This window comes from Falco biarmicus, chromosome 11, assembly GCF_023638135.1.
Source record: "Falco biarmicus isolate bFalBia1 chromosome 11, bFalBia1.pri, whole genome shotgun sequence".
Classification (NCBI taxonomy): domain Eukaryota; kingdom Metazoa; phylum Chordata; class Aves; order Falconiformes; family Falconidae; genus Falco; species Falco biarmicus.
This window is the reverse complement of record NC_079298.1, coordinates 36,039,288-36,057,220: the sequence shown is the minus strand read 5'-3', so window position 1 is coordinate 36,057,220 and position 17,933 is coordinate 36,039,288. Positions and strand designations below refer to the sequence as shown.

General features: G+C 38.2%; 1 protein-coding gene across 2 annotated transcripts in view; it reads left to right on the top strand.

The window, feature by feature from the left end:
- BRINP3 (BMP/retinoic acid inducible neural specific 3) overlaps positions 1–17,933 on the top strand; it is a 213,920-nt gene that overhangs the window by 5,648 nt on the left and 190,339 nt on the right. The window contains exon 2 of one of the 2 annotated variants that reach the window (XM_056356485.1): positions 13,067–13,352. The exons of the other annotated variant lie outside the window; for it this stretch is intronic. Coding sequence (XP_056212460.1) covers positions 13,117–13,352 — 236 coding nt within the window. The 5' untranslated portion in view covers positions 13,067–13,116. The remainder of the gene's footprint in view (positions 1–13,066; positions 13,353–17,933) is intronic. 2 annotated transcript variants of the gene reach the window in all.

Sequence of the window (17,933 nt, the reverse complement as noted above, 5' to 3'; positions counted from 1 at the left end):
GTTTTCTAGCTGCCATATATGCCTAGTGCAGCCCTTTCTTGTTCTCCAGAGCTACAGCTCTCCTCAAAATCAGAGGTAGACATTGATTTTTTTCTCTCCTGAAACACTAGGAATCTCATATGGGAGCAAAATCACCAGAAATACATCTTGACAAACAGAGCCAAAATACTCTTTCAGAAAGGTCGCATTAAAGAAAACTGTCCTGTTAGACTGCTGCAGTTAGTAACTTACAGCTAGTAATTTTATGGGGAAATTATCTTACTCTTCTTCTTGATCTCATCCTATACCTTCATAAGAGACAGCATTTTTTAAAAATAAAATGCAGCCACGTTCTCTTCATAGCATTGTTTTCCTATTGTTCAATATGTCTGCTGTTCAGTGAGGGCCTGATCTTGCACAATTAAAGAAGATCATAACATTGCTATTAACTTCACTGAAAGCCAGATCAATTTCCAAGACAATAATTTGGGACCAAAATGAACTTAAGATTTATTAAAAAAAAAAAAAAAAAAGAAAGCGAGAAAGAGCATCAGGAAGTTACAGGCTGAATACTGAGCAACTGAGCAGTGTAAGGTTTTGCATATCTTGAATCAAATAACATTAAAATACTAAAGAACTGAAGGATTTTTAACCTGATCTTATGTTGGTTTGGGTCTCAGTACTCTATCATCATTGATAAATAAACATTTTTTCTGTATGAAGTTGAGGAACATTAAGAGAGCTCCATTTTCTGAAGTGCCCCACTGAGCTGCAGGCGTTCAGTACCTTGCGACTCAAGTCATCGTGCTGCTGAAAGCTATAATGTGAATAATTTGGTCTCCTGGCTCTGAAATTAATCATTTAGATGTACCACAGTAACTGTGCATACATAAACATAGTTTGTATATACATATGCATACATAGGCTTAATATGTACTGTACTCGCTACCCACATCCACCCATGCCTCCCTCCACACACATGGTATGTGTAATTACTCTTTTGCCCTGGCTCATGTGACCAATTATTTGGCACAGTCTTTTTCCTGTCTCCCATTGACAGTCTCCACTTGCTCTGTATGCCACAAAATAACGTGCTGACAAGAGGAAAGAAGGACACTCTGCCATGTCAAAGCTTTTCATGTTTAACTAATGAGCCTCTCACAAAGGCCACAGATTTTGTTGCACCTTCAAAAGAAGATTGACCAGGCAATATATACTGTTAGCTAAATTAAGACTATTAAACCGTAGTGGTTTCTTTTATAATGAGGTGAGATCCTATGGCTTGTCTGTCAGATACCTTTACTGTAGCAGTCACATTAATGGTGATTAGGAAATTCTGCTAATTTGCAGTAACACCTTCACTGCCACATCTACCAGCCCTAGATTAATGAGAAAAGAGATTTCTAAGGTATTTATTATACACTGCCAAGTAAAGGACTTAAATCTGGGGAATCAAAGCACAACTCTATACCTTTAATCCTGTATTATTCATGACTACTAGAACTCTGTAAGTTAATTCAGCTCTTTCAGTACTTATAAATCTACTGGAAATAACAAAAACACCTGGTTAACTGGACATGGATGATGACTCCAAAGTTAAATAGGATTATTAAAATCTGATCTAAATATGTTTCTTCATTATTTTTTTGCCTTTTTTCCCCTTTCTTTGTTAGAAATTTCTATTTCTAAGGAGGCTTAACATCACTGGTGAAAAATACCACTGCATGCTGAAAAATGGTATTGTGGATTGAGATGGCAGCCCGAGAGTGTATTTTTAATTAGCTATTTTTCACCTAAACCAATATTGATCCTTATTCATTAGCAGTTTGGAAGACAGACAGAACAAATATTTTTTACAATAAATTCTATCTTGAATAATCTTGTTTGTTTTGTAGTTAATGTGCAGTCCTAAAAGTTAGAATTGCTGAATTTTGAACATGAAGTTTTACATACATGTAATTTATAGATATGTGTACTTTAGCATCTTGAGAGTGATCACATCAGCACTTGCATTTACTTACAGGAAAGGTTTGAAAACAGTACAAGCACAATGTTGGCATTCAACCTTTTGTTCTTCCATCCTGAGCTGCTGGCTGATCTACAGGGCAGAGCTGATACCCACCTCTTGTCCTCAAGAATGTGCAGATGCTCAGCATTTCTTGGATTAATCACTTTATTCCTTAGTTTTGTACCAACATTTCTTATGAAGATGCTTGTTTATGTAAAGCAGCAATGTTTATGCAAGCGGAGACATCCTGCTGCCAGCCTCTGGAGACTATGAATGTATTTCATGTAGAACCATTAGATGGTGATGGCTATTAGTTGGTGATGTTCTCTTTTTTAATCACTGCTCCTGTGGGATATGAATCTGACTCATTGGCTTAAAAAGTAAGAGCTTTACTAACTTACTAAGTACCCTTTAAGCTATCTATTAGCAGAAGTTTACTACTCGGAGTCACATTAGTTGAAGAGACAGTAGTGACTTTTTTTGACAGGTACTCTTATTTATTAAAGAGTTCCATTTTTTTCATACTAGTTTGTCTTGGCTAGGCAGTCCAGAACATTTTCTTTTTCTCAGTCTTTCTGGAGAAAAAAAGGAGGCTGCAGTAAAAAAACCACACAACCCTATGTTCCTCATACTTAGACTGCTGTGATCTGTAATCTCTAATAAACAGACTAGGTGTCTCTAATTCTGCACTGAAAAGATCCTAGCTGAAAATTTAAAGCTTTTCGGCATTAGCTTAACACCTTTCTACTAAATCGGAATGTGTTTCTCTATCAGTTACAATAAGAAATACCGATAATTTTGTACTAACATGGTTTTAGAGTATCACGTAGCTGAATTAAATCAGTGGAGAGACTATAACTTGTGATGAGACTCTAAACCCTAGACTTTATCTCCTTGTATGTAACATGATATTCATAAGAAAGACATATTTTAGCAAACAGACTTTTTTTCTCTCAAATTCTGCAATATTTCTAAACTTGTTAAAAATCAAGACTTACAAGGAAGCTTTGGTGTTATATTTATATGAGACAGCAGGCTACCCGGTACACATGACATAATTATTACTTGTACAGTCAAGCTTTGTGTGTTATCCATCCTGAGATGCAATTAGGTCCAGACTGGCTTGCTGAAGCTTGAATCTTTGCTCAGTCAGCCATAAAGTCCCTACTCTCACTATAAAAAATTAATAGCTATAACACGAACATTTAAGAGGATCTGGCTACTGCCCATATACTAGCTACAGGCTGAAAGTGTTGCAGCAAAGGGACTTATGAAAAGTCACACAACAGTTTACTGTAGGATCAGATGTAGAACCATGGTCTCTTGAATTCTTTAGGTTCTGTCTAAGGAGCTTGCACAACAGGTGACAAGTGGTTGCAGACAGGACAGCAGTGGTGTAAGTTTATATTTTTTTTCTACTACCTTAAATATGTTGAAGCTTAGGAACCCAAAAGGATTTTTAACCATCCATTCATACCAGCTGAAAACCAGCTACACCATCTGTGAAATCAGCTGTAAAATATGCTAATAAGGTCTGGAACACTTTTGTCTGAAAGACAGAAGAGAAGAGCAAAACAAAAAACATTACCATTCTATTAGATATCAATGTTAAGAAAATATATAAAATCTTCCATTCTTACTGCAATGTATCCAGAAAAATGCACTGAAAGAAAATTGTCGTGCCATTAGATCTTCATGGAGATTTTTTCTAACTACTGGTCTAAAGTGTAACCACTCATTTTCACATGGAAAATAAAATAAAGAAGAGTGTAAATCCTTGATCAGGTGTCACTTAGCTAAAATTACAAGGCTATTTCCCATGCCTCAGCCAGAGCTCTAAACGGAGAAATTCATTCTTAGAAATAAAAAAACCTCCATTATTTTCGTGGGAACATTTTGAAACATGGACAGGATTATGGATTAGATTAGGTAATATCTGAAGGGATGGAAGTACAAGAAACTAGGCTGGAAGATGGATTTTATAAATATGTCCCCATTACAGTCAATAGCGTTCATTGCTTCTTTGGCCCTCTTCTAAAGACCAGAGAACAGCTACACACCATTATTTTTTCTTCTTCATTATTATGCAAGGAATATTAGAAATTCAACAGCTTAAAAGAAACTATTTTTATCTGAGACTGACAATTCCTTTCCTCTCCATCCCTTTTTGAACATTTGTTGTAGAATCTCCAGAAACAGAAATTCTAAGTAGCAACCAAAATAAACAGCTACTCCATTAGTAGAGTGAACATCCTCCCTTGTATTTTATAACACTTTTGTCATCCAATGATTTGAAAGTATTCTATAGACCTTTATTCTTCAGGCTTCACAATACCCTTCTTTCCTGGTCGTATGAACAGAAACTATAATTAAAGAAGGTTAAGGGACTTGTCAATGTTTATACAGTAAAATCAGAGCTATACTGCAAGGTTAACTCTGCTCCAAGTACTCTCCTTCCTCTATAAACTGAATCTACTTCAGCTTAAAAATCTGTTGGTGAGCAAAGTGGCTTTGCATTCCATCTCGTTTTAGCCTGATGTGAGTCCTCCATTAGGGAACAATCAGTCATATTTGGATTGGTCCTCAGACTGGAAAACCTGGAACTCAAACCTTAGTGTACAACCTGTAAATAGCTGCTTCCTCCCATTCTAGATGGCAACAACTGAAACAACTCTGGGGTTTAAAATTAGTAGAAGGATGAAACTGACTAAGTAAGAGCAGTTTGCTGTTCTGATGTGGTTTACTGGATATAGCTAACTTACATGTGTCTTAGTATGCATGCTCTTTTCACAACCAGCTGATACTTGGCTGATAAATTAGGCCAGAAACTGTCTGGGAACAGTTATGGGTGAAAAGGAGACATGCTACTAGAATGGTAGAACTAGAACACACTTCATGACTTTCCAGTGATAGTTTACTATTTATTTTTAGAGTGTACTCTTAAAACACAGTCAATGAGATTATAATAGCAGAGAATATCAAACATTTTAAAATTAATTGTTGAGTTTTAAAAAATTCTAGTAAGCTGGAATGCAAGCTTCTAAATATCTCTCTTCCATTCGGATTTTTTACAAACTTGAATGCTCCAATATGCAAAATTTTATGTCACAGTGATGCATGTCAGCTTGTGCCTGAGGAAACAGTGGACCAGAAACTCTCCCTGCGCTGTTCTTTTTCTTTTCCTGTAGCACAGATCTCAAACTTATTCAAAGAGAGCTTGTTCTGTTTCCATTCTAACTCTTTTCATACCATTAGATGCTTCAGCTGAAAACCTTTGGACAGGTTGGGCGAATTCTTAGCATAACTTGTGCAGTGGAAGTGTGACTTAAGACTGAAATGTCATGCACAGTTCTACATGCAAAGATTTTTTGCACATGGGACACTCCATGTGCACTCAAGGACTTGGAAAGATAAATTTTAATCCCCTACAAACTTTGATGATTGTTCAAGTACAGTCAGTCAGCCTGGAGCAGGTTTAAAGCTCTCAAGGCAGCAGATTTTTCTGTGGCTTCCTGGCACCCTGAGTGTCAGTCAGCTGAAACCCGGGGCTCGGTCAGGGTCCTGCCTAGCTGTTCCAGAAATTAACTTAATTTTAGCTTCTTGTAGGACTGATGGATGTTATCTGCCAAACACTTAGGTACTAGCTCCCATGTAAAGATGAGGAACTGAGATACCATGAAGACTGGGTGCCGCCTTCTCTCTGTTGTGCACCTACACAATTCACGTCTGAGGCATCCAGGCACCTCACTGCTGTCATAAACCGTGCATTCTGCCACGGTCGAGGAACATGGCGCTTTCTGGCTCACGAGCGCAGAACGAGGGCTAAAGCACCCAGTGTCTGCAGCCGGGCCAGGAGCTGAGTGTGGCATGGTGGCTTCCCAGCAAAGGTGTGTATGGCCAGGCCCAATGCCCCAAGCCCCAGGCCTGGCTGGGGAGGCCATGCGGCGGTGCAGGAGCTGGGGCAGTCGCACCAGCACCGCCCGGGCAGGGACCGGAGGTCCGGGAGCGCCCGGCCAGGCCCCAGGGTGGGTGCAGGCCCCGGATGAGGCCAGTCATGGCCGTTGAGGCCTGTGTGTGCACTCAGGGCCCTGACAGATAATTTCTTCCCCTCAGTGTGTTCCTCGCAGGAACAGATTTACTCATTAAGGCAGAAAGACTGTAATTGCAGTTTGGGGACGCTGCCCTACGTCATCAGCTAAACAGGTAAGAATCCATTTGCACAGGAGGATGAACTTAGATTAACAGATTGAAAAAAGCACCTGAGGGAATTTACACATCATGATCAGGGCAGCAAAGGAAAGAAATTAGGTCTTTCACAAATATCAGGCATTAAAACAATTACCTTGGTACACCTGACAGCCAGTGTGTACTTCAAGGGCTAAGGAGACTGGCACTAGCTGTACCGGCATGCAATAGAAAGCACGTGGGTACATCCAATTAAAGACTCACAGGCACCTGCAGGAGTGAAATTCTGCAGGGACAGAGCAAACACGTAGGTTGTTTCATGGGCAGGAGCTGTAGCTTGTGGCAACTAACTCTCATGTTCCAGACAGACCCAATGATGGCTGCAGAGGCTGGGCTGACATAGGCGTTCTTTTTCTGTGGGTGTATTTTGTTTGTGTTCCTCTTTTCTGAAGGCTGAGATAAGGAAAAATTAGCAGGATTGCTTTTACAAAAAAATAAGTAAAGAAAAATCAGACAACTTATTTGTTCTCTGTTTCAGCTTTCAAGGACATAGTTACAGGGGTCTTGTCCTTATCTTACATAGAGAAGATAGAAGAAAGCTGAAATTTGGCATTGGACGAAGCTTTATTTGAACAAAGAAAAGCTGTTGCTTTAGGGTGCAGATAGTCAAAGCAGGTACCAGGACCTGATACGAGGACTCCACTTATTTTTAAGCCTGGAGTGTAGAACTCACTTAAGGATGCTAGATGTAGAATTATTTTCTCCTTTCAGATTTGCCAACATCTCTGCTTTTGAGCCTCTGCTGAGGAGAGTTCCTAGGTCAGGACTTACTGTTAAACACAATGAATAACAGAGAACAAGGTGATTCAACCCCCTTCACTGAAAATCATCTGTTGACAACTATATTTTGTCTCTCCAGATGCCTTCTACTTCTTGCATAATGGCACAAGCTGTACCCTGCAGCTCATGTGTATTGGATCTGGTGGCAGGGAGAGCTCTCCATCCCTTCGCTCCCCAAACTCCTCTTCTGTTTCTTTGCTCTACCAAATGTGCATAGTTCTCCATGTACCAAACACTGTCTCTTTTGTTATTGCACCAGACTTCTGGTGGTTCTTAAAATGTGTGAAAGCTAACTACTGTCAAACAGCTGCCTACAAGCACAGGACAGAAGAGTCTACTACAGTTCATGAGTCCTTCTGCTGTCCTTCAGGAAGTTCAGATTGGAAGAGTTTATGCTGTGGATCTGGGTATCTTCCTTTGAAGAACAGAATCTGTGTGGTGGCTGAGAGCAGAGCAGAGCACAAGTGAGATGCTCTTTAGCTGCACCCTCCTCCTCTGTAACTGATACTGATTGCAGCACTTTCTGCTCTTTTCTTCCACTGCATGTCATCAATTCATGGCTATTTCATTCACAGTAGACAGTGTGAGAAACTCAAGGACAGGTGCCTCCCCAGTTCTCATTCATTTAAAGTTGTTAACATGTGAAAAATTAAAATAAAAGTTAAAAAATCAGTGGTTATAAGAAAGTTCTTCTGAGTAGGTCCTGTATCCTGTAGTGTTTTACAAAGGTGGACAACATGCTCATCACACTTCAGCTGAGGAAGTGAAAACAAAGAGACATAGAGTGAGAAAAACAGGGTCTTATAGCAGATAAGCTCTATTCTTTATGCAAAATTTCAGTTTTTCAGTGCCAAGATACCATTGAAAAAAATGGTTCTGTCTTCTCTTCTGTGAGCTTTACTGCTTTCCATCCAGCTGCTGTGAATAAAATATTGCTTAATGTTGAAGTCACTCATAGAATTCCTGAGAATTTTGTGTAATAGAAAATAATTTATTTCATACCTGTTTTCCATGATTTCCAAGATAAAAGAAATATCAAATGTACTCTGTTACAGTTACTAGCATGATACATCAAAAGGAGTAACTTTGAAATCCCTAAGGCTTATAAATGAATGGAGAGATGGAATAGCAAAACCCTCATAAATGATAAAATTATTATTTTACTGAAATCTAACTACCTACAAACAAAATCGGTTGTATTCCTCCATCTGTTTTCTTTGTTTGTTTTTAAAGGCATATATATTTATTAATTTTTATTTTGGTTAGTTCAAAGAAAACTAGGCTTTGTGTTTTGCATAAAAAAGCACCATTTTAGAGACAACTACAGTTTCTAACTCTTGTGAAGACAGGAACATAGTGTTTCCTGATAAGTTACTATACTACTTTTCTTTGAAATAGAGAATAACAATCTTAAATTTATATTTATTCATGATGGGAAGTTGCAGCCAGGAGAATCCCACTTCAGCATAGAGATTTCTCAACTTTCCATGGAGAGCTGGGACATTTCAGCATTCTCATGGAATTCTACTGAGTGTAAAACCAAAAGGGCTTCAGCGAGATCCTGGTGTTCTGCACTTCCATTGTCCAAAGGAGATCTCTATGAGATGCAAAGAGAAAGAGGGAATGCCAGAGGCAAGGCCGTGTTCATTTCTGTGGTGCTGACAGAGATTGCAGGGATGTTGTTCTATGAGTAACAGAGGAAAGAGCACCTCAGACCAAGGATACAATACCTCCCAGACTTGCCTAATAGAGAGAAATATTGACACCCCCCCGATCTTATTAAGAATGTCTGTACATTTAGCGTACAGTTATTTTGAAAACTACAGGTATAGATCTGGCCCAAGAAAGCTACTGATGATGCCTAACATCAACTTTATTGACTTTCATATAAAAATTACTTCACCAGTTAAACAGCAGCAATCTGTTTAGTAGCTATATGTCTACTGTATATTAGAACATCTGTTTTATACACGACTTTTGCCTCTTACAAAAACCAAAAAGGTGCATGCAGTTAGTTTACCACAAATCTAATTTTTTTCCTTGAGAAAATTTTATACTCTTTCCATTTTGGAATGGATTTAAACTTTTTGATTTGCTTTTTCTTGAACATTGCTGTCCACACATCTGGGCTGACCCTATCTTGTTCTGTATATCTTAGTACATGTGATTTATCAGTTCATGTTCTGTAAGCAAGAGAGATCAACCCACAAATTAAGCAGACATTTCATTTTGTACTATTTTAGGTACAGTAGCTTAGTGAGTTCATAAACCACCCATATGTAATTATATACCATTTCTAATATAAAAAAAATAATGATCTGCTAAAAGGAAGACTGAATTTGTTGGGGTTTGCCCTTCAATAGGATGACAAGAAAAAGATTACAGATATTCTGCATTCTTGTTAGCAGCTGAAGCTTGATGAAATTTGTCCCAGTGGCCACAATGTTTTGCACTTGCCAGAACTATATTCTGAGGTGGTGTAAATGCATGGATTTTGCCAGTCTTCAGCACCCTTTACACGTTCATGAAACCTAGGACTTAGCTATGGTATTTCCAGAAGATGCTGAGTCAAATTAGTTCTGCATTAATGCCAGTGAGGGGACAACGGATTTCTAACAAAGAAGAATTTACCCCATTTTGCTTCTTGAACTCACTCTAACCTCAGAATTTAGAATAGGAAGGGCTGGAAACTTATTAGCACTTGCATGTGGTAGCTGGGTGAAACCCTGAGGATAACAGAACGTAATAGTGCTGAGTATCTATACCTGATAATTGTCCTCTAAGTTAGCACTTCATAAAAGGAGCATGTTGACATGACAGTTTTATTTGAAGATGTCTTCTCTACAGAGTCTTCTTCACTTTAAAATCTGCTAGCTCTGTTACTTAAAAGGTGTTCATTTATTTTTCAGTTCTCACATCCCACCCTGAAATCAGCAGGTGCTCTACCACAAATTTAATTCAGATAGTTCCTCCATAGAGTTCCATGATGGCTGTGGTAACTACAACCTTTGTATGTTCCACATGCCTATAACAGTCTCTGAAAAATGTTTTGAGGGCATTTGCATTCATTAGAGAATTTAAGTATTTAAAATTTTGAGATATTTTTCACACTCTATCCTTAGGAAAGTTCCTTAGGCTGAAATTTTCTAAATTATCTTTCAGTAGGAAATACACGTTTAAATCCCTTTAACAGCTTAAAAACAATCTTAGCCTTGGTCTTTTCATGCTTTATCTCTTTGTTTGTTAAATTGAGGTAAAAGTTTACTTGTCAAAGGTGTTATGAGGATTAATGTTATGCAGACTGATTCTACAATGATTGGACAATATAGACAGTGGATAAGTATCAGTTAGAAATGCACACATTATTTTACTCTCCCTAAGGCCTAGCTGTATATTTATACTCTTGGAAAATACCTTCATATATCTTTACAACAAGGAGTTTATTTTCTTCTTTAACTACACAGGTTCTCTAAAGTTTATTTTACCAGTGGTTAATTTATGACATGCCATGAGGTGTAGCATTAAGACAAGCATAGAGCAGGGATCTTCACTATTCCTTTTCAGACGCTCATTTGGTCTAGTTTTAGGCAGATGCTACATATACAAAGTAATTAATTTTCCAATCCTAATATTATCAATTTGAATTCAAAAGGGACCCAATTAGTCATCATTACAGTTTAATGGCCTGAAACACTTCAGTGTTAATAAGCACCCGAAAAAAGTAAACTCCTACCTCTTGCTATTTAAACCATTACAGCTTTTTTCAACAGAAAAGATAATTTAGGAAAAATAGAACCTTATGTCTTAGCCAGCCGTTTTATAACAGCAGTAGGTATGAAAATTAAAATTCTTACTGTGCTCTTCGTAGCTTTACATAATGTCAAGAAATGACGCCCAGGGTCTTCCTTGTCAACGAAGAAGATGATGGAGGGGAACAAGTATGCTGTGCAATGTATTTTTCCCTGATTGTCAAGAAAAGAGACAGAAGTATTTGTGGATTTTCACTCTGTTGTGATGCAAAAGCTGGCCTGCAGCTGGCCAGGAAGTCTGGAAGTGACTGACATCTTCTTCATTTACACTGAGCTAATTTTTAATGGGAAATGATGCTCAAACTATCATCATGTCTCTTACGGGCTAGGGGAGCAATCTATTGGTTTTCAGTCCTGCCTCAGATCTATACATGCTTTTTCATGTGATGTGATGAAAGTTACACAATAGTTAAACCTCCCATACATGAACTTCAACCTGTAAAAGAAAGCAGACACCAATCTAGGGAGAAGATACTGAGACTTCATACAATATATACAGATCTGCAAGCTTTTTGAATTTAAGTGATTGCTTAAGAGTATAAATAAAAGTTAGAGAACTCTTTGTTGTAGACTCCTGGAATCTCATTTCAAAAGGATTTGTAAAATTAATGCAATCTGTGTTTTATGATCATAAACTACTGCATGGTTGTAGCCATTTATGGTTACGAGTCAGTGCCTTGGCATATGCTCAGCATGAAATGTATGAGTAAGGTCCTTTTTTTCAGTAAGATTGCTTACACATTTGTTTTTTGCAGGATCAGGTCCAAATCATGTTACAAACTCTTACATTTGTTCCTAGGAAGACAGTAAAACTGACTATTTCTCTGGTTGTATAGACAAATAGACAGATTATTATATTCTTAGACGTTAAATTCCTGTTGGTTCACATGAGCTCCTGTGCTCTTCTGGAGGCAGTTAACTTTCTGCAGCTGTAATGTTTATCATCTATACAAAAGATTCTTCAAAATGTTAATGTCTCAAATATATGCAGAGAGCATATTTATTCAGCTACACCATTTCCCTTATAATGGACGAGTGGTACTGAGTGTGCAGTTGCAGAACTGTTCTATTGGAAGCATCCTTCATTTATGGTACACTTACAAATTCAGTTACTGATGGTAAAGAATAAATTCCCACCAAGTAAATAAAAATCATAGCAAGGGGCACTGTAAAAATGTCATAATGTGTGCTTTTTTGAGTGAATGTGAATTAAAAAGTGTTTTTCCCTGTAAATTCATTACCTAGAAAAATGAAAGCTCTCACACTAGTATATTTTAATTAATTCTGTGCTGTTTTACCTTAGACTGAAAACTAGAACTGATTGTTTCTATATGTTTAGGTATCTCCATGATCTTTGTCATTTCAGTATTTATGAGAAATACATGCTCTTGCATAGATATTTTCACAAAATCTGAGCAGGATGTAGAATCATTATCCTATTTCACAGGTATGGGACCGAGGTATAGAGAGAAACTGTGGCTTGTCTTCACTGAATTCCCACATGAGGCTATGGGTAATACTTGATTTTTGCTCAGGCACCCAAACAATTGTTTAGGCTCCATTTAAATAGTGTTTCTGGGCTGATTCATTGGGTTGGAGTGAATTGGACTGGAAGTCAAGTGCTGTTAGGGATACTCAAAATTGCAGCGTCTGGAGCTTGAATAACTCATTGAACTCATCACTATGGGTAGCTCCAGTGCTATTGATCAGTGCAGTCACTCTTTGTCCAGCCATGCTAGTTTGAACAGAATAATGTGAGTCTGTTAACTACGTCTGTAGTGAAGACAAGCCATTAAGTGACTTTTCCAAGGACATAAAAAAAGAAAGCAATCTGGGTCTTCTTAATCTCATCTGTTTTCTGTCCAATATATGAACTGCAACCTTATGCATAGACATTGTTGAATGATTTTGTACTGATGCTAACAGGCAATAATTCTTGTGTTGCATATTTTTCATTAATGACTAGCATTACTGGAAAAAAACCCAACAATCCCTCCCCTGACATTTGTGAAGGTTTCCATTCAACAGTAAATATTATCACTGATGATGTTAATGAAGACATTAGTTTCACCGCATTTGAAGTACTGAAACACTCCACTATTAACTAGTCTAGTGGGGTTTATGCTAATGTAAAAGTAATAAAGTAGAGGCCACTATCTCTTTAAGCTGAAAGAAAGGAAACTTGTTTCTACTTCCAAGGGATGCCTAGTGTGTGCTTATCTAATTGACTGTGTATTTTGTCTAGGTGTTGAGGGAAAGCTAAGAGAATGAAGGCTCTAAGTCCCCAGTGGAAGCATGATATGGCGATGCAGTGCTGGTGCTGAATTGTTCTCTCTGATGGCTCTATGGGAGTGGATAGCACTGAGTCTTCATTGCTGGGTTTTAGCAGTTGCTGCTGTTTCGGATCAGCATGCCACAAGCCCCTTCGACTGGCTCCTCTCTGATAAGGGACCCTTCCATCGCTCACAGGAATACACAGATTTTGTGGAAAGAAGTCGACAGGGATTTAGCACAAGATACAAGATTTACAGGTATGAAGCAAAGGGAAAGCAATTAAGAGATATCATCCTTAGAAGTTGTAAATTATCATCAGGGGTTTCCTTAAGGGAAAGTTTCAGTGTGGGAACAAATCCATAGACACGAAATTCATTGCTGAAATATATGCAAGGCCATCATATATGCACTGTGTACTGTGGAAATGCCTGCTTGTGTTGTTTCTGTTTTGTTTAAAGAACTTTTGGTAATTGATTATGTTGCTTTGGAAAACATTGTTGTTTACTACCTACCTCTACTTTGTCCTAGTGACATACCCTTAAGGTATTCAAACACCATCTTTAATTGCAGAGAGCTACGATGGACCATCTTTGATCATGCAGCAAACTCCAGTTCAGTTGGTTTAAATGTGGCTCATAAGACATAAGCCGAGACTTTAAGAGTGGGAAATGTGGCTCCACAGATACTGTTGGCAAAGCATGGACCTCATTATACAAATCAGGGCATTTCAAAAGTGACTCGAAAAGTTTAATGTGAGTTTATACCATTGTTTTGAGAAGTGGTTTTCTCATCCCTGAAGGACTGAACAATAAGAGCCACTGGGAATTTTAGCAGAAGTTGCAGGTGTTTGGTCCATCACAAACCTCAGCATCAGGCTGGCCCAATTCAGACTGGGAAAAGAAAAAAGCAGAAGACTTCAAAAGGACAGATCTGCTTGAGAATTTGTGTCTTGCTGTAGAATTGCTTTCACGATACATTTGTAACCTATCACTTTCTACTCTTTTGAGACAGCACTGGTGAAGTCTTCTTAATCATTTGCAAGAGGTATAACTCAGTAACATCGAATAGATTTGTCGAGATGGGAATGAAAAGGAGAGTGCAGTTTAATAGTAGTGACCTAATGGCAACTAGAAAGAAGGGATAGAAATGAGGGAGCATGAGAGATTAAGGACTGAGAAAACAAATCTATAAGCAGAGAGACTTTTCCACTTCATGTTATAGATCCCTCCTGGCAGCAGAGAGAAGAGGGGTGGCAGCAGGGCAATGCAGGACAGATTTTTAACTTCCTTAGTAACTCTCCAGGCTATAAACACAGACCATTTTGGTATGGAAAGACATACAAGATTTCATTTAAAATCATGAAACAGGTTGTGCAAATCTCATACCTATTTTAAACTATTAGTGATATATGCCTATATGTATGTTATATTTGGTTCAATGTCCAGTGGCCTGTGACAAAACTGCTGGTCTCAGCCTGTAAAGATTTATTTTTAAGGAACTCACTTTATTTTCTTTTCCTAAATACATGCAGTAGAGGGCACTCTGTTGCAGGTCAATTTTTCAGTGGGCTCATTTGCCATATATAGAGAAATTAAACACATTTTGAAAATAAAGTGTGATTTTGAAATATGCTTGATGAAGTGGCTTGTCTTAACAGAACAGCATTGCCCAATATTTACTGCATTTTAAAAGCCAGCTGTCAGGACCAATAACGTAAAGCCAATAATGCAGAGACTGAGGCAACATATTTTATTCCTATTATTCTGTATTAGTCAACACAAAACCAAAATTATCTTGCTAAAAACATGAAAGATGAAATTGTATTTCATTTCAGATCTTTCACTGAGGTCTGAGAATTTTTCTCCTCTCAGCCATCATTACAGAAACATTGTTAAGTTTTATAGATCTGTAATCTTATCACTAACATTTACTTGAGTTTGTGCATAGGTCTCAATTGACTTTAACTTACAAAATCCCACAGAAAGCGTTTCTTTGGTTTATATCTACCCTTTGCCTACTCGCTTCAAGAAATGAGCTGGGAAGTTAAAAGAGGCATAAGCTACTAGAGTCAAAAGAAAAGCTGCATTTTTTTATTTAGTCCTCCAAATAGAAACCTTACTGCAAAGTTCCCTTGTGAAATATGGTCCCATTAGAAAGCAGTGCAGAACACGGTGACCTTGTTACGAACCACATACTGTAAATTTAATCCCTGTTGCTTTTCTATGAGCTTTCCCAGGCTAAGGGATCTGGAGTCTAATTGGTCTGCTCATTCCCTCACCGATCTTTTACCTAATGAAAACGATCCTTAAGGGACGTAGTCCTGATTTGAATGGAGAGGTAAGGAAGGGGAAAACACTAGGCCTGCACTGGCTCAGCTGAATCATATTAACAAGAAAGAAAGGTGCCACTCCAAACAGTGCTATAAGGAGGGCCTCCTTTCCCTTTGTTCTTCACATCAGCCCTTAAAGCCTACACCTGAGACCTGATGTTTTAAGAATCATGGGAAAGGAAACCCCTCTTGCTTCACTGTAACATCTGTACCAGGTGAAAATCCATGGGATGGAAGGAGAGCAAAATGTATAGGGTAAGTGTTCCATTTTGAATCTGTTCCGGTTGGATGCTTGGCACAGTAGGGTCAGACAAGACTCTTGTTTTGTTTTTTCAAAACAAACATGTACAAATGTGGCAAGTAGCTGAAGACTACCTAAAAGCATGCCTCTCCTTTGGGGAAGGAGTTGGCTCAAAAAGTACTGATGGGATTGTGACCAGTAGCAGCTCTTTCCATGTCTCCAAACTAATGGCATCCAAGCTGTATACAGAAGATGACCCATTATATCTCCCTGCCAAAACCTAGCAGGTACTGCTGCCGGTGGGAACTAACTCTGGGCAACCAACCTAATGCTGGGACTAGGTGTTTGCAATTAACAGCAATTAAATGATTTCAGGAAAAATAACACAAAACCAGCAGTGAGTTGCACATACTGTATGTAGCATTTTAAAATGTGTTGGAGACTGCGGCAGGAAAATGCTGTATGACTTTTTTTTGTCTTCCCCAACAGTGGAACAATTATACAGAGACGAGAATGATATTTTGATTTCATTATTTTTCCCCCCCTCTTTCAGTAGTCTCAGGAGAGTCAGTAATGATGCAGAAAAAATAAAATATTAATTAAACCATTAACTTCCCAATTTTTTAAATATTTCAAAATAGCGTGACCTATTATAATCAAGATCACATTAAAAAGCAGAGAATGCATGTTATTCTGCTTTTGGTGAATCAGGCAATGCATATTTCTGTAAATAATGAAGTGCCAGAGGTGAAGGCCTTTATCCTGCACCATTGTTTGGCGCTGATTTGACAAGGTCACATACTGGAGGCCCGTGAAAGGTATAAAATTAATAAAACCATGATAATAGGACAGATAACTGGAAAAGCACATACTAGAAGAGAACAAGAAAGATTATTAAAATGAAGATTACTTGAAACACTGTCGTTGTTTCTTGGCTATCGAGTACAAGAATGTTGTGCTTCTTGTACAAGAATGTTGTGCTTCTTGTTTTACTCCTGTGACTTGCATGGCAGGTGACAGGCTGTTTTAAAGTTTAGTTTCACCTGGACATATATGGCAATTGCTTTCCATAATGTCCAGTAGCCTTATTTTTTTGTTCTTAAATTACATAACCTGTTTGCACTTAAAATAGATGGAATCCAAGTTTTAGACTAAACCAAGAAAAAAATATTACTGTATAGACTCTGTGCTAGCATTTCTATTTCCCCCCTAACTGTATGCCATGAGGCAAAAAGCAACTGCTTTGTATCCCTGCCCCGTGGTCACTATAAACAAGTGTTCATCTGACCATGCATCTGTTATACATTGGAGAGGTGAAGCTGGAGACTGGCACTGAGGAGCACACATTAACTAACCCAAAATTCTTATGAGAGGTCTTAACTGAAGCATAGTATGTTTTTTAAAGATAAAAGCTACACTTTGCCATATCTTCCTATCTTGGCTTCAGAGCATAGACCAGCCATCTGATAAAAACAACTGATGCATAAATTATGGAAAGGTAGCAGTAAAAAAACACAACTATTGTCACCCATATTTTAATCTAAACGTTAAAGAACAGTTATGTCCATGGGCAAAACAAAGGTGATTCCATAGTGTGCTTAGCTCCCCAAGGAGAGGAGCTTTCAGCATTGCAGGGTAGAGCTGAGACAAATGTATATGTAATAACGTTTTAATCGGGTATTGCAGAACACTAAATAATAGCAACTGATGCTACCAGCATTGTCATAATTTGGATTGGTGGGCTGGTCATGTTGATTGTGTGGCAGTGTGGTGTTCCCTGTAGCTGTTCAAAGGAAATACCCTCCTGCAGGAAATTTAGTGATTGCCACAGTCTTTGGTGGCATTCGTTGCCACTGATCTATGAAGAGAAGTGCCAGGGAAGCACCTGGATGGCTGCTGAAAACCGCTAATTTAGTTGGAATGCTGTGTCAGCATTTAAGGAAGGTGGCTCCTGTAGTTAATATCAGTAAATATTTTGGCAAGGAATGCTGAGTTTATAATTTGTTATTTAACACACAATGGGAGTACTGTGCCTCTTATGTAAATCAGCTACCCAGACAAAGGAATTTAAATCCAAACAGAATGAGATGAGAGGTTACCAGGATGGAAAGAGTGATTGTGAAATTATGCAAAGAACTTACATTGTATCAAAAGAGGTAATTTCTACAGAAATAGGGAAGTATTCATGCTATCAAATAAGGTCCTGAGGAAATCTCCTCAGGGATACTGTGTAGTTTTGTTCAAGCAAAATGATTTTAAATCTGAAAC